At 41.9% G+C, this 22710-nt stretch overlaps 1 protein-coding gene and 1 long non-coding RNA gene across 7 annotated transcripts in view; one reads left to right on the top strand and one right to left on the bottom strand.

Annotated features, from left to right (window-relative positions):
* The first annotated feature begins 20 nt into the window (after positions 1-20).
* LOC128343275 (uncharacterized) overlaps positions 21-22710 on the top strand; it is a 35891-nt gene continuing 13201 nt past the window's right edge. The window contains exons 1-4 of one of the 2 annotated variants that reach the window (XR_008315433.1): positions 21-237; positions 1952-1998; positions 11152-16243; positions 16694-16884. This is a non-coding gene — a long non-coding RNA (uncharacterized LOC128343275). Of the gene's footprint in view, positions 238-1951; positions 2223-11151; positions 16244-16693; positions 16885-22710 lie in introns of both variants that reach the window. The other variant, XR_008315434.1, reaches the window with a different exon arrangement.
* On the bottom strand, positions 4395-22430 carry DHRS7C (dehydrogenase/reductase 7C). 5 transcript variants are annotated; one of them, XM_053292063.1, is made up of 7 exons: positions 22275-22430; positions 21590-21749; positions 18637-18749; positions 16407-16617; positions 12090-12182; positions 11192-11347; positions 4395-8174 (listed from the first exon to the last, which is right to left on the bottom strand). In XM_053292063.1, the coding sequence occupies exons 2-7, from the start codon at positions 21741-21743 to the stop codon at positions 7966-7968; spliced, it is 936 nt and encodes a 311-aa protein (XP_053148038.1). In that variant the 5' UTR covers positions 21744-21749; positions 22275-22430; the 3' UTR covers positions 4395-7965. The 5 variants fall into 5 exon arrangements, with proteins under 5 accessions (XP_053148038.1, XP_053148039.1, XP_053148040.1 ...); XM_053292064.1 differs by having other exon boundaries at positions 21590-21770; positions 22275-22429; XM_053292065.1 differs by lacking the exon at positions 21590-21749 and having other exon boundaries at positions 22275-22424.

Below are 22710 nucleotides of genomic sequence, written 5' to 3'. Positions count from 1 at the left end.
AGGAAAAAAAAAATGCTGCTGTATCTCTCTCTCTCATGCCCACATTATATGTCCAGACCGAGGGAGCAGCAGCAGCAGCTTGAAATATCTCCCGTTTTAACAATCCTGCGAAGCGCACCCCATACAGGCCAAAGAGCTTATTTGGAGGGGGGGGGGGTTCAAAGGAGGCGGTCTGAAAAAGAAGGAGGAGGAAGAGCCTCCTACTCGTCCAAGAGGCGATGAGAGTCTGGATCAGAGGTAAAGATCGACGAGAGTGACGTGCACCATTGCCTTGATGGGTATTTTCAGGGCTTCATTCAAGGGCGGCTTCAGAGGCGGGGGAGGGGGATGGGCAAGCACCTCCCCCAGATATGTGGCTTCCCCCCCTCCTCTTTTGTGTTTCAGAAATATCATATCTGGGTTAGCTCACCGATAAATGCATTTTGCTCCTGCTTGCCCCCGCCCCCCACCTCAATTCCCCACCCCCGGGAATGCCACTGGTCTGGCTTCATTGCAAAAACAGTTGCCCAAAAGTCAAAAAATGGCCTTACTTGCGGGCTAGAGGGACGACCCCATAAAGCGCAAGCTATATTCAACTCTGTAGCCCCGGAAGAGACGGGGGGGTCGGGGGAACCACACACTCCAGAACTCTGTATTGGAATTGGACACTGGGCCTGTGCGTCTAAGTCTGCATAGGGACCACAGATATACAGGGGGAGAGAACGCATTATTAGTGGATGGAATTTATTAGCACAAGATGTGATCGTTTTGATGGCTTTCCAAGGAGATCACGCAGATTCTTAAGAGAGGTCAGTTGTCTCATTTGCTGTTATTTTGCTCATAATGATTACGTGGAGCCTCGGTTTGAAAACAGAGGCTTCAGGTAATCATTATGAGCACAGTAACAGCCGGTGAGACATCCACTAATAATGCGTTTCCCCCCTATGGACCCTATGCAGACTTAGGCAGTATACTTGTCACAACAAAGATATTTTGAAGATACCATTTTACAGTGGCATACAAGCTCTGAAGGGGCCTGTGTGCAAGAACTGAACATGAGCCCCATCAGATAATTTCCCCATAGGGATTGATGGGAAATGCCAAAAGATTAATAGCCCTGAGAATTATCAGCACTCTCTCCAAACTAGAACTTGCAGGATAAACCTGAAAGATGATACTTTGCCCCCACCTCTGCAGGTGGCTATTATGATGCGAGAATTGTCTCTTTTGGGATGGCTAAAGCTCCTTCACTAAGCTTTAGCTATTAGGGTGTGGAGGCAGGGGCGCACCTAGGTAATTTGGGCACCTGGACCGCTCAGCCGGGAGGGTCTCCCCGCATGCAAGGCCCCCCCAAAACCTCCTTTGAGGGAGCTTAATTCTAGAGACATTAGGGGAAAATATTGCCTGGAGAAGAATCTTCACCCTGGAAATAGACCAACTTGAACAGGAAACTGCGGACAAATGGATAACAACAAGACAACCTTTATTTGGGAATTATCTGGAAAAGCTTTTTAAAAAATAATAGATTCTGCCAAGTTTAAGAAATAAACTCATAATAAAAATCATGACACAAAGTAAGGAATTATGCAAGGTAAGTAACATAACTTGTTGCACTGTGTTAGAAAAGGGAGCAAAAAAAAGTCTGATATTCACATCACCAGCACAAAAGTAAGTGCTTTACTGCAGTGGTTCCCAATCTGGAAGCCTCCAGATGTTGTTGGAGGAATCTGGAAGCAATCTGGAAGCCTCCAGATGTTCAGCAACATCTGGAGGCTTGCAGGTTAGGAACCACTACTTTATTGTTCAAGGAAGCAGCCATTTGGTTTCTTTCCTAAAGAATGAGAGGCAACACCATCACAATGTGCTCCTTTATTAGCAGGGAATGCCTTGGCTTGAAATGTATCATTTTCAATCAGTTTAAGAAAGCTCATAATGAAAAGGTCTGATTATATTCATTGTTGCATTGTTTCAGGAAGGAGGAACTGTGAAAGATCACAGATGGTCACCACCAACATGAAGGTAAATCCTGAAGAGCTAAGTCCTTTCTTGCCAAATAAAATGGCTGCTTGGTTTCTTTTCCAGCCCACTGACTTTTTCAGACCAATCACAGAAGACATTTATCATGATTAAACATTGATGTGACCATTCTGATTATTGTTTTGCCAACTGTAAGGTAGTTTTCTAGTTTACAAGGAACTGCAATCTATCTGTCCTCACAAGAGAAAAACAGATACTTCTCTAAGGTAAGAAAAAAACAGACCTTTATCTTGTAAGGGAACAAACTTCTGCAGATAACTGGATTGGGGGAAAATCTTTTAGGGATGTGCAGAACCAGTTTGAGCACAAACCAGTCTGCCACGAACCAGGCCAGTTTGATCATGAACTTGTTTGAACCAGTTTGAACTGGTTCATCAACCTGACTGGCCCAGCTGTAGGGTTCAACCAAAACAATTCAGGGACCTGTGGTTTGGTCCAAATTTGGTTAGAATTTTGACCGAACCACACCTAATGGTCCATGCACAGCCCACAATTTTTATTTGCAGGAAATGGCTTGGCTTGAAAAGCATAAAGCAATCATGGTTTCCTACAAGATTAAGAAAGTGCCAAACACATAACAAAAAGTCTGGTGTGAGGTAACAGACATGAGAATTGTTGCTTTGCTTCAGGACATGTGAAATATCAACAACATGGATTTTGGATATTTTGTCCTGGTCCATGCCAGGCCTTGTAGAGGCCATTTGCGCATGCGTGATGGCCATTTAAAAAAAAAAAAAATTAAAATGGCCACCATGCCAAAATATGAAGGCCCGAATGAACCGAAAAAAGTGGCTGAATGGGCTGCGGTGGTGATGACTGAGGCCAGTGGGGGGAGGGGGAACCTTCGCTGACATACACACCTCCGCAGCCTAGAGGAAGCCCCCCGAAGGGGCTAAAGGTTAAAAAAAATTAAAAAAAAATTTGAACCCCCCTTGGACTGAACTGGGGGGGGGCAGTTTTGAAGGGGTGCCAGACCAAACTGGTCTGGTCAGGTTCGAGTCCAGTCCAGACTCGAACCAAACTGGGCCAGCTAGTTCCGTGCACATCCCTACCCAACAGCTCATGGACTAGCACCGGTACACGGACTGGTGGTTGAGAAACACTGATCTACGCTAATGGAAGTGGCTGCTGGTTCGATTTCTAACCCACTGACCTTTTCAAACCAGTCACTGAAGACTAAGGTCATTTACACAATCAAAAACTGTGTCCTATGCAGGTTTGTGTTGTGTATGCTCCTAGTTTTCAGTTGTATGGGTGCAAACAACTAGGTAGGAAGAGGAAGAAGTGATTATGTGGAATCAAGGTAGAAGGAAAAGCTATCCAAGAAAAGCTCCCACTGCCACTCCAAAGGTATCAGCTATTGCTCCATTTGGCTAACCTCTGAAACCATTTTTTGTCATTTCTGAATCATGAGGATGTGGAGAAACCACCTACAAAATTTTTCTCCTTGGGAGGAACCCTGCAATTCTCGTTCATACTTCACTTTGGAGAAATTTTGGTTCCAACATAGAATTCACTATTGTCACAGCTGCTACACGTTGAGTTGATGTTATCATTGAGCTATCTACTACAACTCCAAGGTCTCAGTTGTAGGTAGTCACGGCTAGTTTTCACTCTCATCAATGTATACGTGAAGTTAGGACTTTTTACCCCTATGTGCATCACTTTACTTTGCTTCCATTGAATCTGATTTAGCATTTTGTTGCCCCATCACCCAGGCCCGAAGAGAGCCCTGAACTCTGGGTATTAGATGTTGAATAGCTAATTGAGCTAAAGCAAGGAACATAGAAGGTAAGAGCAGGAGAATGGTAGTGGAAGGCCAGTAGCAAACCCATTGTGAAATATCATAGGTCTTTAACTAATATATCTATATCTATAGATATATGGCTGTTCCAAATTCCATCTTTTTCACATTCTACAGTGACCAGGAAATGGAACCCAGTTCAAGATATTTTGATAAGTATGAGCTCAGTTCTCAGTAGTCCTTATTATAAAGGTAAACAAGGTAGAATTGGGAAGGCTGTTGGGAAGACAAAGCCAGCAACTCCCAGGAAACCTGGATCACTAGGTCAGAATTAGCTCCTAATCCAGATGTGTCCTCAAATAATAATAATAAATTACTTTCTGAAATATAAGCGAATGGCTGCTACTTCCTCTGAAAAAGAATAAAATAAAATGCTACAATTGGGGATATTGATCCAGTGGGGACAAAACATGCCTGCCATTTCTGATGCTGAGTATCATGACCCCTACTTAGAGAGGGTTCCTCTATGCACAGTGCACACAGAGATGAATTGTGTCCACTACCATGCATCTCTGCACTACACATACTCTCTCCCCACCACCCTCCCCTTATAAGTAGAAGACAGAAAAGAAAATTAATGTTCTTAATTGAAACAAGGGCTTTATTTATGTCAGTTTCACGTAGAGTTGTTTGATCTAAAATCTAAAAATATGGGGAACAGAATTTACACTCTTTTCAAATATGTAAATTATGCTTAATTTGCTTTTTTTCATAGCTTCATATAATAGCAGTATGGATGTCTTCTCTAAAACAGAGGATTCTTTTTTGAAGGGAGCAACATTTACCACAAATTTAAACTGGTGAACCAAGGGAAACAATGAAAGAGGCAGTGGAGTCAAGGAAGTCTTTGAGGGCTTGTCCCCCATCCCTTCACTGGGGCAGGGAAGTGGGACAAGCATATCTCTGTTATGTGCACTACCTGGGCACAGAACCTGAAATCTCAGCAGCAAATAACAAACCTAACAGCAGCCATCTTTCCGTTCAGTCTCCTCTCCTCACACACCTACACACAGAGCTCATGCACATGATCAAATAGGGGTGGGCTGGAAGGGAGGCACATTCCCATCCCGTGCCTCCCAGATGTCCGAAACTCCCAGTTGGGCTTACCTGCCCAACCTCCACACATTCAGGCTGCCACCACCTGCTGCACCCCCCGGGAATATAAACAAACCCGGGCTGGGTCCTCCAATATCCCAGAATGCACCACAGAAGCTGCAAAGAGGCAGCCCTCAACAACAGCAGCTCCACTCTGCCTGGCCTTTCTAGCACAGGACTCTATGAAAAACATGGCCGCTGGCAGGTTTAAAATGGTGCAGGAGCCCAGATGACCAAAAGAAGAGGTAGCATGGATTCTGCTTATGTCCACCCTCACCTCTAACCTGGGTAGCAGATCTGGGCTACTCAGGGCCTAAGATTCTGGGTAGGAAGGGCTCCCACTGCAGCAGATGACCAGAGCTACCTGGGTTTACCCTCTCCTACCCAAATAGCTCAAGTATCCTTACAATGTTGTCAAAAGACTGCACTCACTCCAGTTGCCTTCACAGAGTATGCAATGCACTTCTGCATCACTAACAATTCAAGGTTCCCCCACACTCCTGCTACAAGCACAGCAGATGCAGTGAGGGTAAAATCCCTTCCTCTCTCCCTATACCATGAACAGAAATTGCAACTATGAACTGGCATGGCAGACACTTCCTCCTGGTGTGCAGGCAGAGCCAGGACCAGGACCAGGAGAGAACAGCACACTGTGAACTGTAGGGGGTGCAACAGATTGTCCATGCCAGGGTCCAGCAAAGCTGCAACTCCGTGAACTAGCTGTTAACCCAGCAAAGGCTAGCTCCAAATGGAGGTTCCTAGTTGCTAGGAGCCTCACCCCTTCCTGGATTTCGGAACAGCCCCAGTCCAAAGCAGTTGCCTGAATTGGCCTCGTCCTCCTTCTCCTGAGTAGGCCCTTTGGGAAGTGGACCCTAAACTGCCAAGCAATCATGCCACCTCTGAAGTACCAGAGATTTCTAGGGATAGGAGATGAGCCCTCTTGGAGGGTACCGGTCCCCAGGGCTCTACTGAGGAGCTAACTGAAGGAGAGGTGACAATCTCTAGCTGTGCAGAGTCTGACAGATTTAAAGATTGGGGCTGGGGGATTTCAGGGTGTGCTCTTCCTCAGAGAGGATTTCCTCTGGGTTGTAGTCCAGGTGGATCCTGACACCAATGCACATCTAACTCAAGAAGAAGCATTAGTGCAATCATGCTCTTGATCAATATCCTCTTATTGCTTGTCTTTCATTGGCCTCTTTAATGATTTACCATGCTGTGGTTCACCCACAGGGTTAACAGAGGCTCCAAATTTTAAAGTATATCACACTCCCTTAAAATGGGGCATCACTTTATCTTTCAGTTGTGCCAAGCTTATACTTCCACTACTCCTCAAGTACCCTGGTCGCCCAAGCCAAGTCTACATCTAGATGTTGCTATTGGATGAGGACCAGGCCTTCATGTATAACACAGCGAGGTTCTGCACGCTCTGTTGCCAGATTTGGCTTTTTTAAAGCCAAATTTAGGTTACGGCCCATTTGACTCACGAGTATACACCTTAAGTTCTGGCCACACTGCATTGAATTGACTGCTAGTCCATAACCAGTCTTGTATTCATTTTAACTACTGACTGTTTTACTTTCCCACTCAGTCCTCCCACTTAGCTAACCTACTCTACATATCATTTTTATCCACTTTATTTTACATTTCTCTCCACTTCTTTATTTTACCTTACACATATTTTATATATTCTAGGTTTTTTATCCTTTTACATATAGATGCTTACAATTATGGCTATAATCTTATTGATTTTACAGTCTTGCTTTTATGTTTTCTCTCTGTTTTAAAGTGTAAAAGTTTTACAGTATTATCATAGTATCAAATTGCTTAGAAATTTTTATTTTTTAATACAGCTGCTTAATAATCTTATAGCTACCCTCTTTTCTAAGGGTAGCAGCTTTATAGCATTATAATATAACTTCATAATATTAGAGTAGTAATTTTAAAGAGATATGTTTTTACTGTTCCATAATTTGTTCTTGAATCATGTTCTACTGTTCTATCTTATGCTGTTCTTCGACCATAATGAAGATGATTGATTGATTGATTGATTGATTGATTGATACCTTTCAACTGTGACATGCCCACTGTAGATTTTGATTGGATAACTCCAGATGTAGCAGTCTTCAGTCTCCCATTCTGCCCCTAATCTCTATACTCCCTCACATTGCCCTACCAAGTAAAATATCTGCTACTGCAGTAATCAGATAATCAAATGGCCCTTCAACTTCCAAAATCAAGAGATTGGTCTAAAATCTGGAAATATGTGTTACTTGCAGATTTCTAGAATATTTTTTTCCAGATGCTTGCTTAATTATTTTATAGCTAAAAAGCTATTTAAAAAACAAACAAACCACCAATCAAGCCCTACTAGAGATTCTAAAAAATATGCTAATCTTGAGGTTTTGAACTTGGAGGGTAAATAAACTTGTACCAAAACAGAAATAGCAACTATCGCCAAAGAACCTCTCTTCTTCTTCCCCTGAGAATTTCCTTTCCATCAAATCAACCCTGTTTTCTAAAAGCCCCACACCCTGTTGACATATTAGTACCATACACTTATTCCACATATTCCAACTCCTCCCCAGTCTCCAACTGTTTCTCTGTTTCTCACATTTCCCCTGGTGCCCAAACCTCTTCATCTTCTCTGTCTGTACCTATTTAGGATCTACATACCTTCACAACTGTCCGGAGTACTAGAACCAGAAAACAGGGCATAGCTTCTCCAGACAGTATATGCCTTCTATTACCTTTCCTGTCACCTCAATTCCCAGGAGACCAAGCAGCACCACAGACATAACTGACAGTTCAACAAGGCACCCTAGGGTTTGAAGTTTCAGAGCCCTGGTGGTGTGTACATTTAATGATAGCTGAACAGATTGCAGTTCCCAACTCCACTGCCTCCAAATCCTCAAACGAGGAACATTTCATCATTTCCTTTGGAGTTGCATGGTCTTCCCCTAATATTTCTGCCTCTAGGTCCCAAATAGATCAGTCCATAAAATATAGGGCTTTTGGCAACCCTACTGCCAAGGGAGACGAGCTGGACATAATCATTTGTCATCTTCAATTTTCTGCTTTTCTTTTACTCCAGCAGCAACAACAGCAAAAAACAATTCTGGAAAGAACGTGCGAATATAGACAGCTGCTTTTGCAATGGGATTTGCCATGAACACCTCCTGTTTCTTCCTATTTACTGTTCGCAGGATTTCTTCAGCTACCTCTACTGGGTGGATACCATAAGCCAGTTTTCTGAACAAGCCTGAAACATCAAAGAGGAAAATGTCAAAACCACTCCCACAATGGCTATGTGCCATTTTGTCTTTGCATTTCTAGCACCGTGTGAAAATTAATCACAATTAGCTTTTGATGCAGTCAATTTTATATGCAGCTTTCTTTTTTAAAAAAATGTTGAATATGCCAGAAATGTAGCCAGCATGGCATAGTGGTTGGAGTGCTGGACTAGGACTGGGAAGAACCAAGTTCAAATCCCCATTCAGCTACAAATCTCACTGGGTGACTCTAGGGCACTCTCTTTTTTCTCAGCCTAACCTACCTCATAGGGTTGTTGTGAGGATAAACATAACCATGTACAGTCATCCCTTGCCAACCATGGTTTTACCAACCACGGTTTTGAGTATATGCCAATAGGAAATTGTGACAGGTCTTGCCAACCGCGACCCGAGTATCTGCAGTTGGGAAGGTTTATTAGCAATGGCGGCGGGGGGGGGTTTCCAGCAATTTGCGGGGGAGGGTCAAAGGTTCCATCTGCTCAATCCTCTTGGTGACCCTTACTGACCCGTGAACTTGCTCTGCCTTGCCAATTTAAAATGCCTTTGAGTGATTTTGAGGGGGTTAATTTTTTTTCCAGAAGTTCAATCTGCTCTTCTTGGTGACTCTTGGCAATATTAAAGAATTTTTAATGGTTTTTTGGCCTTTTTTTGGTTTCCCCCCACTTAATTTTTAGGTCTTTTTGCTATTGTGGTAACCCTAACCCCTTGTTTCCCATAAACTTTAATGCCTCACCAAGTGCAAATTTGCCAACAGTGAGGTTTTGCCGGAACGGAACCCTAGCGGTTGGTGAGGGATAACTGTACACTGCTCTGCACTCCTTGGAGGAAAAGCAGGATATAAAAGTTAAAATAAATAAATAAATAAATGGGGATGCAACATCATTAAAAGGAAATTTATTTTTTAAAAAAATTAAAAAGAAATCTTCCTGAAATGGTGGTGCACAGGAGTGGCCAAGCTTACACTGTTTGCTCTTGTTCAGTCCAGTACAGGGGTGGGGGGCACCCTACTTTGAACTAGAGATATGCAAACAGGTTTGACATTGAACCGCTTTGGTTAAACTGTTTGGGGTCGAACCGAACCATTCACTGTTCAGTCTAACCCCAGACCGAAACACCACTAGCAGCAGCCAGGTTTTTGTTTTGTTTTGTTTTGTTTTGTTTTGGCAGGGGGGTGGGTTGCAAGTTTTTAAAGAAAAATTAATTTTCCCCAAAAACTTCCTCCGGGGCAGTTGTCCAAGGTAGTGTGTGTGTGTGGTGGGTGCCTGCAGAGGTTCCCTAGGCCTGACCCAGGCCACACAGAGGCCCATTGTGCAGGCGCAGCAGCCTCCAAAATGGCTACTGCGCCAGAAGGAAAGGCCAAAAATCGGCCGAAGAATGGCCAAACTGCTGATTTTTTAACTAAGGGAGGCTTGCAGGGGAACGCGGGACCTCCATGGACACCCCCCCTGCTGCCACCACTTGAACAACTCTCTTGGAGGGGAAATTAATTTTTTTTAAAAAAAACTTGCAAACCCCTCAAACTGGCTGGGGGTGGTGGTGTTTCGGTCCGGGGTTAGACTGAACAGTGAGTGGTTCAGTTCGACCCCAAACAGTTGAACCAAAGAGGTTCAACGTCAAACCTGTTTGCATATCTCTAGTTCAAAGTAGAGTGCCCATTGTCCACAGCAAACACTCTTGTACAGACGAGGATGGTGGACCTTTTCAAAGTAAGATAGCTTCATTTTATTTTGTCCAGAGAAGATTTGATCCCATGCTCTGTTCTCTCTTCTCTGCAAAATTCCCTGCCCTGACCCCTAACACCAGGAGTGTACATGGTGGAAGTTGTCTTTAGACTGCCTCTCAAAGGTGATTTATCCATGGAATCTATAGTAGCTCTTTGCGGGGGGGGGGGGGGATTAAAAAAGAAGAAAGCATTTGTTTACATACACTCCCAGTTCCCACAGGAAAACAGTAGGGATACAAGCTCAAAACAAAACACCATCTAAATAAAGGGCCTGGAAGCTTGGAACAAAATAATCCAGTTTTGATCTAAACATGTTGATGTTTCAAGTGCCATTTTGGAGGCCTGTTTTTCCCTTGCTGATTGGTTTTCTGGCACTGGCTTCCTTTTCTCCTTGTGCCTTGGATGGCTTGTTATCATACAAACCAAGTGTTGTCATGGGCAACTATACCCCCCATTGGCTGGGGGGAGGGAGGGGGAACACAAAAGGAGGGAATTTCAAAATGTATTCAAAGGGGCTGGTAGGCAGAGAGAGCCCTTATAATGTGCTGCTCTTGAAGAGGATATATCAGAAGAAGAGGAAGGAGGGTTTGATTTTGTGGTTTTATTTTCTCAGCACTGAGTACAATATGCTGTGGTGTTGCTGTTATAACTATTTAGTTATATTAGTTGAGCATCCTATGGGGTTAAACCCTGATAAGTTATTGGCTGACATCCTAACTAAATTACTCAGCAGTACTACAGAGGAGTTACTCTACAGGACTACTAAATTTCAATAGGGCTTCCTCTAGCAAATTTAGTCAGGATGTCAACTGCTGTCTGTATACAACATAAACATATGTTTCTGATTAACAGGCTCAGACTTTCCCCCGCTTTGGGTCCAGAAACCATTGACTCATACCAAGCTGTATGTCAAAGGTTGATGATACTGAATGCTTTAGAAAAGAAGCATATAATAAACCAAGAATCTAACACTGTGTTCTACTCCATCTTAATAATTTCCTACTTATAGAAACTTAGTATTTTGAAACCTAGTATTTTTCAACTTTGTCAGCAAGACGATATTTGCCCCAATCATCTTTATTTTTAAATCACGAACAAATTATGTCTATGCTTTTTTTGTGTGTGTGGTCGAGTTCTACTGGTAAGCAATTCACATATGTGGTCAATGTACTCTGTCTCCGCTCTGTCTGATCTGATCTCTGTCCAACTCTTTTTCATTTCAGGTCCTCCAGCCCCTACCCCAAGTAGTCGTGCGGAACTTACATTTCCACATGGAGCTTTCCCTGTTGCTAGGCTTTGGCTGAACATGGTAGGAGTGGATGAAGCTTGGAGTCACAGTACTGACACAAACCCCAAATTCCTGCAGTTCTGCTCTCAGGCTGTCAAAAAAACCCAGTGCAGCGTGCTTTGATGCAGCATCTAGGAGCAAACAAAGAGATGGCCTCATAGAATGCGGAGGGGCGGAGGAAGAGTTAAAATCACCCCACTCATATATTTCCCCTCTCAGCCACCCCAACCCTCTGAGAAATTTCACTTCTCTTACAGAAACTTGTTTGGCTTCCCTTGAAAATCTTCAGAAGTTTCTCCTTGAGAGGAATCCTGGAATTTGCTTTGCATTTCACTTTCTTTTTTTTGGAAATTTCAGTGTCAACCCTACTCTCGGCTCTTCTAATATTTTGGCTCAGTGCTATCTTTCCATGTACAGAAAACAAGAAGCTAGGGTTGCTAGTTCCTCCTTTTAGTCTGCCCATTATTTCAACACCATATAATAAAATGTTTGCTTTGGAATAGCTGACCTACATATCACCCGGTCATACAGATATCCAGTTCCACAATGCAACTTTTGGAATTTTGACCCAACAACTCTGCCGGAAACTAGAAAAAGAGAATTTTTTGGCAATGACTAATCAGTGGGTTTCTGTGCTGAAATACTTGAAGGAAGTCTCGGGTCCAAGGGTGGGTGATGAATTCCTATGGTCAGACGGTGTCTTTTAATAAATATGAAGAATCTATGGTGTGGTATGTGGCAGAGTTGACACCTGTTTTTCCCCCAGTGGCTTTAAAACTCCTTGGCTTGGTAGTCAGTCCAGTTCTATAAGGCAGAGTTGTACTGTATTAACAGCCCATGCAAATAAATAACCATTTAGATTTGTAAACGTACAAGCTGCACGAAAAGGGACTCCTAATTTCCCTTGGATATTATTGACTAGCACAACTTGTCCAGTTCTCCTGGAGATCATGTTGGGAAGAAGAGCTGGGGAGGAAAAGATGGCAGAAATTAATGATGTTAGATTTGTTACATTATCAGAAGAGGTGCTTCTTATTTAAACTTCGTTTTCACTCTTCATTGCCTGTGTAATATACATTTTATTAACTGATGACAATTGTTGGGAAATGCAGTCAGGAGGTCCTGGAAGCCCAATTTAGGCTGCTGCTAACTAGCATATTAAAGTTCAGCACCCCCAGGGTAGCGTTCTCTGAAGTGCCACCTGTTCCATGCACAGGGACAGTCAGACAGAGCTGAGGGGTCTCAATGCGTGGATGAGCTGGTGGTGCCGGGAAGAGGGGTTTAGATTTGTTAGGCACATTTGGGGGGAAGCGAAGCCTGTACAAAAGTTATGGGCTCCACTTGAACCAAAATGGAACCAGACTGCTGGCACTAAAAATCAAGAAGTTTGCAGAGCAGCCTTTAAAATGACGCCTGGGGGACTGCCGGCAGGAACAGGGTGGCATCTGCTTCGGCCAGCAAAATCCCCTAATGTGTGAGGGTGTACATGTTTTGGATAAACCAGAAGGGGATAGAGCAGAGCCAGGAGTTGAACAGTAGGAAACACAGGACAACTTGCCAAATAGGTCCAATGATGGTAAGGGGGATAGCACATGCCAACACCAGGTGAGGGACCTGGCATATAGTTGCCTGTATACCAATGCCAGAAGCCTCCGAGCCAAGATGAGTGAGCTGGAGTTCTTGGTTACTAATGAAAACATAGATATACTTTAGTGGGTGTAACAAACCTGGTGGAATGGTGAGAACCAGTGGGACATGATTATTCCTGGATATAAACTCTATGGAAGGGACAGGGAGGGTAGGGCTGGGGGAGGAGTGGCACTCCTTATCAAAGAAGCGATAGATTAAATAAGCTAGATAACCTAGGTGGACCAGAGTCCTCCACAGAATCATTATGAGTAACATTACGAGGACTGAAAGGAAATGTGTTACCAGGGACATGCTATTGCCCTCCAGATCAAAGCTCTGAGAATGACCTGGAGTTGGAGAAACAAATAAGAGATGTGTCAAAGAGAGAGAGGGCAGAAATAATTGGTGACTTCAACTACCCACACATAGACTGGGTAAATTCACATTCAGGTAATGACAGAGAGTCCAAATTTCGAGATGTGCTAAATGACTGTGCCTTAGAACAGTTAGTCGCGGAACCAACCAGAGAGATGGCGACTTTGGATTTAATCCTCTGTGATGCCCAAGACCTGGTGCAAGATGTCAGAGTTGCAGAACCATTGGGTAGCAGTGACCATAGTGTGATCCAATTCAGCATATATGCGAGTGGAGAATTGTCAAGGAAGTCCAACACAGATGTGTTGGACTTCAGAAGAGGAAACCTCAAAAATGAGGGGACTGGTAAGAAGGAAGTTGAAAGGGAAAGCCAGGTGGGTCAAATCACTCCAGAAAGCATGGTACTTATTTAAAACCACAGTACTAGAAGCTCAGTTGGAATGTATACCAAGAAGGAGGAAAGGTAGCACCAAGTTCAGGAGGATGCCAGTGTGGCTAACAAGTAGAGTCAGGGAAGCTATAAAAGGGAAGAAGACTTCCTTCAGAAAATGGAAGTCCTGCCCAAATGAAGAGAACAGGAAGGAACATAAACTCTGGCAAAAGAAATGCAGGGAGACAATAAGGGATGCAAAGAGAGAGTTTGAGGAGCATATCGCTAGAAGTGTCAAGGGGAATACTGAGCCATTTTGGAAGGGTCGTATACAAATCAAATAAATAAATAAATAATAACAAAAACATCTTTAAATATATCAGAAGTAGAAAACCCGCCAGGGAGGTGGTTAGATGATGAAATAACAGAGAAGCTGAATGAGTTCTTTGCATCTGTCTTCATGGCAGAGGATACTGACCATATACCCTCTCCAGAATTGAGTTTTTCAGGTTTAGCTGCTGAGGAACTGGGTGAATTTGAGATGACAAGGGAAGATGTAAACTGTCTTGAAAAGCTAAAAATTAACAAATTTCCAGAGCCAGATGGCACCCACCCAAGAGTTCTGAAGGAACTCAAATGTGAAATTGCCAATCTCCTAGCAAAAATATATAACTTGTCCCTACAATCAGAACTGGAAAGTAGCCAATGTGACTCCAATTTTCAAGAAGGGATCCAGGGGGAAACCAGGAAATTACAGGCCAGTCAGCTTAACTTTGGTGCTGGGTAAATTGATGGAAAGCATACTTAAGGACAAAATTGTTAAGCATATAAAAGAACAGGCCTTGTTGAAGGAGAACTAGCATGGCTTCTGCAAGGGAAAGTCTTGCTTCACTAAGCTTTTGGAATTCTTTGAGAGTGTTAACAGGCATGTGGATAAAGGTGATCCAGTTGACATAGTATACTTGGATTTCCAAAAAGCTTTTGATAAAGTTCCCCACCAAAGGCTCGTAAGTAAACGTAGCAGTCATGGAATAAGGGGACAGGTTCATGTGTGGATCAATAACCAGTTGTAGGACAGGAAACAGAGAGCAGGAATAAATGGACAGTTTTCACAATGGAGGTAGGATGTGGGGTCCCCCAGAGAACGATACTGGGACCAGCGCTCTTTAACTTGTTCATAAACGATCTAGAAGTTGGGGTGACGAACGAAGTGGCCAAATTTGCAGATGACTCTAAACTATTTAGGGTAGTGAAATCCACAACAGATTGTGTGGAGCTCCAAAAAGATCTCTCCAAACTGGGGGACAAAATGGCAAATGCGGTTCAGTGTAAGCAAGTGTAAAGTGATGCACATTGGGTGGAAAAACACCAACTTCACATATACGCTGATAGGATCTGAGCTGTCGGTGACTGACCAGGAGAGAGATCTTGGGGTCATGGTGGACACAGCTCATTGAAAGTGTCAATGTGTGGCAGCTGTGAAAAAAGCTAATTCCATGCTAGGAATCATTAGGAGGGGGATTGAAAATAAAAATGCTAATATTATAATGCCCTTATACAAATCTATGGTGTGGCCACATCTAGAATACTGTGTACAGCTTTGGTCACCATATCTTAAGAAAGATATTGTAGAACTGGGAAAAGTGCAGAAGAGGGCAACCAAAATGATCAGGGGCACCTGATCATCAGAAGCACCTTCCTTATGAGGCTAGGCTACAGCATCTGGGGCTCTTTATCATGGAAAAGAGGTGACTAAGGGGAGACATGATCAAAGTGTATAAAATTATGCATGGAGTGGAGAGGGTAGACAGAGAGAAATTTTTCTCCCTCTCTCACAACACTAGAACCAGGGGTCACCCCATGAAACTTAAGGTTGGGAAATTTAGGACCGACAAGCGGAAGTACTTTTTTACACAGCACATAATTAATCTATGGAATTCTCTGCCATTGGATGTGGTTATGGCCACCAGCCTAGATGGTTTTTTAAAGGGGCTTAGACAGATTCATGGAGGACAGGTCTATCAGTGGCTACTAGTCTGATGGCTGTGGGCCATCTCCAGCCTCAGAGGCACGATGCCTCTCAATACCAGTTGCAGGGGAGCAACAGCAGGAGAGAGGGCATGCACATACCTCTTGCCTGTGGGCTCCCCAGAGGCATCTGGTGGACCACTGTGTGAAACAGGATGCTGGACTAGATGGGCCTTGTGCCTGATCCACCAGGGCTGTTCTTATGTTCTTATGACAATATAAATGCATCTTTAAAATGTTGTAATGTTTACAAAATCATAAAAATGTCCTAACATATCCTTAAATAGAAAATAGCATATGGGATGCATTTGGTCATTAACATTATTGTTTCAACGATTAACCAATGAAACCCATTTCTTATCAATCTTGTTTTCTTTAGCATTTTTATAATAATTTAACTTGATCAGGAACACCACTCTCCAAATTTGATATAATCAGTCCTATTTAATTGGTGATGATTTTTTTTCTATGTCAAAACTATACAGAGCTTGGCTACAGCTAAAAGGCAAGTGATGAGTTCTAAATAATATTTTGAATGTCAGAATAAGACATATGAATAAGACATATGAAAACATATGAAACATGTCTGCCCCATCACTCCCCATCTCCAAACATCTATCATCAGGTAAGTGATAAATATGTGTAAGATACTATATAGATTGCAGGTTATATAGACTTTCTCTCAAAAAGATATGCACATTATTTTTCAAGTATAGCATCAGTGTGCCCATCTAATGTCCCATCTCTAAAAAGAAACGGGGGTCTTAAAGAGGCATTATTCCAAATACCTTTGGTGAGTGTTATAGGCCCAAAATAGTTGGCATCCATAATCTTTTTATCAATTTCCAGTGAGATATTCTGCACTGTCCCCTTCACTGTTGTGCTAGCATTGTTGATGAGTATATCCACACATCCATAGCAATCCAATATTTCTTTAGCTACATCCTGAACGCAATTTACATCAGAGAGATCTAGAAGGACAAGCTTCGGTGTAAAAGTCTAAAAAAGAAGCAATACTTTGTTACTGCATTATGCTATACCTGTAAGACTGATCTATGTTTCTTTCTTTCCAAAGGACAAAAATTTAACCAAAAACAGGACAACTTCCATCAGTGCTAGATGACAAAGCAATTCATAGATCAGTTGGGGAAGCACCAACTGGTCATCCTTATGAACAATACAACAACTAGAGCCTACCAGATGAAATTTAATACAAAGCAAATTTTGACAATTGTAGGAGCAAATGAAACCCAGGGTTGCATTCAGGTAAACAGTTCTGAATTTAGTTGAGAATTATGAACCCTGTATGAAACCCTGTGTAAACAGTACTGATCTAGATGTACCAATGGTCTGGTTCAGTGTAAGGTAGCTTCATATGATGATAATTGGCAATATTCCTTTGATCAAGGTGGAACCTTTCCCAGGAATTGTGCTACTGACTCTGTCTATAATTCCTCAGATCTTTGCACATCTGCCTGAACTCATACCTGGTGACAACTGATTGATGCTTACAGGGAGAAAATATGTACTGTGTGAACTAGTCCTTTATTGAAAAGACCATATGCACATCTTTGTAGAGAGCACACACAAGTGTTTGTGTATGAGATCCTCTAGTTGCTTTAAAATTGGTAGTGTAACACCCACACTAAAATGTAAGAGGACAAAAGCCCTTAGAACAGACAAGGTACTGTCCAACAGTGCCAAGGGTTCAATCAGAAGACCTGAGCCAGCTGGGGAGCTGTCCAGCAGAGGCTGGTTAACAGGAACTGGGTGACAGGGCTAGGCAAGAGATAGCTGTTGCACCAGCAGTTAGCAGGCAGAGACTAAAAGATTTTATAATGGAGTTAGTTGCTCTGCCCCTTCCTGGATCTGGCTCCTGATCCAGAACAGGTACTTGTGATTTTTTCCCTCCTTCTGCATAGGGCTGACAGAATAAAGACTGCGGGCAGCCAAATGGACACTAAGGCACTGATTCTGGGCTCATTGTCACTTCTGTTCCTAAGGTCCCAAGACAACAACGGGGTCCCAGAGTTGGGATGGAAGTCCACACAGGGGAAGACTGGGTCACAGCTTCCTAGACTAGAGCCACATGTCATCTGAGGAAGTGACCTCCAATGGTCTCATGTAGTGTTGACTTTCCAAGGTGCTAGACAGTGCTAAGGGCCACAGTAAGGTCTTACTCCTCTTCTTCAAAGGAGGTCTCATTACAGTCAGTCTCTCAGCACAGGCAGGTTTTGATACCTGCTGAAGTTTATTCCTTGTTTTAATTGTGCCTTTGATATGTACCATACTCATTCTTGATCTCTGCTTAGAAGACAATAGGATATATTCTTTTAAAAGTATATAGGTATTGTTCTGTTGGCTTTGGTGTTTGCTTCCCTTGGTGCAGTGTGTTGGCCTAGATGACCTTCAGCAATCTTTTTCTTAACAGCACCTGCATCTATCATTTCCAGCTGAGACACATCCTGAACTTCCTACCTCACAGCAATTTTATTAGGCAGAAAAGTCTATTCGGAAGTTGCTAATTAAAATACTGATTTAGATTAGTTTCACATGTAATCAGGGAGGGGGCTATAGCATATATTTTCAATGTGATTGAGCATTGTCTCTGTTCTGGTCCAGGACATGCTTGTCTATGTGTCTATATCTATGTTCAGGATTGGAGGTGGAGTCTAGGTTTATGTTAACCTTCTTACTTGTACAGAATTCAAACAGAGAGGTTCTGTCTCACTTGCATAAGAGAGAGACTCTTGTGTTAGTTACTGTTTAAGTAATAACAAATGTTCAAGCATTTGTTTCCTGCAACTAAAACCAAGCTTCCTGTGCAATTACTTATAGAAATTAATTAATCACTCTGCAACAATAGCTGAGCAGTAGAGCACATGGCAGTTTCAACAGAAGTACTGGTTTTTTAAAGGTCCACATCTATACATGGGAACAGCAGTCTCACTCTTCATAAAGATGAGAAGAATCTTGTTGCCTTTACACAGGGCTTTAAGGTGTGTTGCGTATACTTACTGCTCTCGGATCAGCCACACTGCTTAAAGTATCATAGAGAGCTTCTAACTTGTCCAAGTGTTTACCACATAGAACTAGCCTCGCTCCACCTGTGTGAAATACTCGTGAGCATTCTGAAAGGTAAATCAACAAATAAGGCAGGTTAATAAGAATAGCAATGCACTTTTATTCTTGCCAATTTAAAATGAACAGAGGAAAAAATAGTCCTTCCACCTCTCAACATATACGTGCATATATGCGCACAACCCAATGGTTATATTTTAAAATACTGAATCTTCAGATAACTAAGAGAACACACCAGGAGAATGGCGTGTTCTCTTCAGATAGCTAAGAGAACACACCATTTACTCTGATATGTTTATGGCAACTCATAAACTACATAAATGCACCCTCGCACTTAGATTTGTTTACAGACTCATTCCATGGGATACTGTGCAAAGCATAAGGTGCACAGTGCAATCTGATCAGTTCTAAACATGTGAGAAAATCATGACATTTCCATGGTCAAATCCTTTACTATCTACTACAGTGAAGTGGAGGTCCACAAAGCAACCCATGATTTTACAGACTGTTCTCCCTCCTCCTCCCATCCCACACATTTGGACAAGAAGTGGTGAGTTAAGGCTACAATAAATAAGGTTTAGGTTGGTTGTTAGATACTATTCCTAACTGTAAGAATATTTGGGAAATGGAACATATTGTTGACAGACATTGCAAAATCTTTCCACAAAGTATTGTAACAGGCAACCGAAAGAACATCAGTTGGTATAATGTAACCCTAGGGGACCCTGTGATGTCAAGATGTTATTTCCAACAATGGCGGAGGAGGAGGAGGAGGAGGAGGAGGAGGAGAGAGGTCTAGGAATGTGAATGAAATTTGCCCATATTTGATTGATTCAAATTTGAATCTATTTGATCTGGAACCATTGAACAGGGTGGATATTCATTTGAATTGATTTGAATTAGCCTGAATTGGAATTGATTTCAGGAGAATTCACTTGAATTTGTTTGTTTGTTTATTTATTATTATTTATACATTCAATTTCAATTTGATTCAACTTGATTAGAATTTGGGCAAATTCAAATCAATTCGAATGAATATTTCGAATGATTTGAATTCAAATCAAATCCGGGCAAATTTTGTGCACATCTCTAGAGAGGTTACAAAAAAACTTTGTGAAGAATGAGGCAAATGGAACTACAAAAACAATGATAGATCAATATTATTTTTAACATTACCCCCAAAATGTTTAAAGCCCATGAGTACAGTTCTGTCTTTCCAAAACACATACCATAGTCTGTATGTATGACTAATTAGACTACGTTATCATAGCAATAACTTCACAATGTCCTTATCAGCTTTAGAAATAGCTGCTTGGCATCACCCCAGCCCCATCTTTTACTTCTCTCTCTCCCCCTTTACATTTATTAAAAAAAGAGAATAGCTACTTTTGCTCTCAACCCTAATCACCAATAAATGCAGAGCTCTTGCATACCTGCTATCATGGAGATGGAACAGTACAAGCTTTTCTTGCTCTGTATCTTTCTACACTTCCCCAACTACATCTGCCAAATGGTGCAAATGAGCCATGATTTCTCAACTGACATCTCCTGTTTCCACCCCCTGACAAGCAACAGAGCAACATACCTACTGCAGACCCCATGCAGTGGAAGAGGATCTCTCTCCAGTCCCATGATATCCTCTGTAGCTCTGCAACAATCCACTCTGTGAACCATTGTTGTCTCTTTAAAGTCTTAGCCGCAAGGCCTACAAACAATCTAATTTCAAATTTCTCTATGCATTAAATTTTACTGGTTCAGACCCCAAAGCTTAGCACTGGTGCATAACTTATGGGTTATAATCTATTTATACCATCTCCCTGCCACCTGATAGTTACTGTATGTGCAATTAGATCTCACCACTACAGCACAACCATCCTACTATAAATAGATCAATTTGTTTCATTTAAGGCTTACAGTGTTTGCGGAGGCCGCTTTTCAAATAATTATGGATCCACCTGAGTGTCATTCCTCCTAGCCCACATTAGTTCTGTTTTGAGAATGTTGGGTGCGCATGATTCTCTGAACAAATATAATGTGGCCTTTATTTTTAAATCAGTTTTGTGTACAGTAGGAATGCTTGCTGTGAAGACTTCTAGTCTACATTAAAAATTCCACATTTTACAGTAACAACCCAAAAGGAAACCTCTTTCAGAAACAATTAAGCAAAGTGGCCTAATGGCATGTAAGTACTTATGTACATACTTATCCTGCTTTGTCCTGAGCTGTCACAAAGGTTAATAGAACTTCAAAAACTAAAGTGCTATATACTAGCTATATATTGAGCTTTCGTAATTTATTCACAACACCTTAATTTTTGCAGAATTGGAAGATTCTTGCAGAATTGCAAGATGGAATGGAGAGGAAGGAATATGTGGGCCATTAGAGGGCAATATTTGAGTTGAAGCAGAGCTGGCTGCATGCTGTGGGAACAGACAGGAAAGAACACAGTTCCCAGTGGGTGGGTGAAAACTGGGGGGAACTGAAGAATCTCCTCTATATATCTTAAGGATCCATTGTACCTAAACACTGTTTCACTAAATAGTGAGCTCTAAACACTAAATGTTCATTATTTTGTTTCCTGCAGTACCTTTCAGAGCAGAAGTCATGGCTCCTGATTAGAACCTCTTGTTTCTGAGCCTTTAGACAATACTCTTCACATTCCAAATTTTCCTTTATAGTCATGAGGAATAGAAACTTATCTGTTCATTTCTTTTTAATGAAGGTTCTGAGAATTCCACATGCTCAAGGTTCACAGGTCAAGGAGCTAGATTCCAGATGGCATGGCATAGTGCAGTCACAACTGTTCTGACTTTTAGAACCTGCATGTGTATATGTGTGCATGTGTCTGTGTCCAACTATACAATATAATCCATTTGTCGCATCTGCTTACCCTTGCCCACGCCGGAGAGAGCATCAGTGATCACTACAACTTTGCTTCGCACAGCAGATTTTGACACCATCTGAATAACCGTTCGATAAATATATACAATTCCACTGATTACAACTACAAGCAATGGGAGAAATAATACAGCCAGCACACCCATCTTCACCTGGCAGAAAGGAGAACAAATCTGGGTGACAGAATAGACAGGTCACTTGTGCTACAAAAACATTTATAGCTATTTTTACAGAAATAAAACAAAAGCAATTTTGAATACTGACTGCATGTTAGGTATCACAGGTCAGTCCTTGAATTATAATCCAATATTATTTATTCAGCATACATAAACGCACATGGAAATTTACAGAACTGCACAAAGTAATTCTCTGCTTTGGAAGCTCAGAGTTTTCAAATGAATCCACATAAAGGCTTTTCATTTTGTACAAACTTCAAGTATGACACAGACCCATTTTAAAATCATATTGGGTTAAATTTATCCCCTCCATTGCATCTTATATACAAACCAATCTGTTTCAAGTTAACATGATTGCAACTGTCCATTTGATTTCACTGAGGCAAGAAACAGAATGGTGTATCACTGGACTTCATATTGAAAGACAAAAGGCAAAGTTCATGAGGCAATTATGCCCATTTAACATTCAACAGAAATACTGTAATAAATCCCATAACTTACTTGGACTTGCGAGCATTCAACAAGCTGAAACGGTGGTCTCTCCCGCCAATTCGTTTATATTAGAAGTTTAATTAAACCATAGGCATTTTTGGAAAGGAAAAGCACTCCATGCGCTGAAGCCTTTTGCCCTGAGCGAAGGCAGCTATGTATAGTGCTCAGCTGCATGGCAGACTTTTAAAAAGTAAATATAGTATCGAAGGTCTGAGCTGCATACCTGACCTATTTGGTTTCATAGGCTTTCAAAGTCCTTCAAGTGCTTGCAAAAGTGGACCAATTTAATGACACAATTTAATGGCACTATTTGAGGTTAAATGGCAGAGACAAATAATTATTTTTATAGGACAACAATAACAACAAATATTTATATACCGCTTTTCAAGAAAAGTTTCCAAAGCAGTTTACATAGAGAAATAATAAATAAATAAGATGGCTCCCT

This window comes from Hemicordylus capensis, chromosome 2, assembly GCF_027244095.1.
Source record: "Hemicordylus capensis ecotype Gifberg chromosome 2, rHemCap1.1.pri, whole genome shotgun sequence".
NCBI lineage: Eukaryota > Metazoa > Chordata > Lepidosauria > Squamata > Cordylidae > Hemicordylus > Hemicordylus capensis.
Note: the sequence above shows the minus strand (reverse complement) of the source record. Positions and strands in the feature narration are given on the sequence as shown.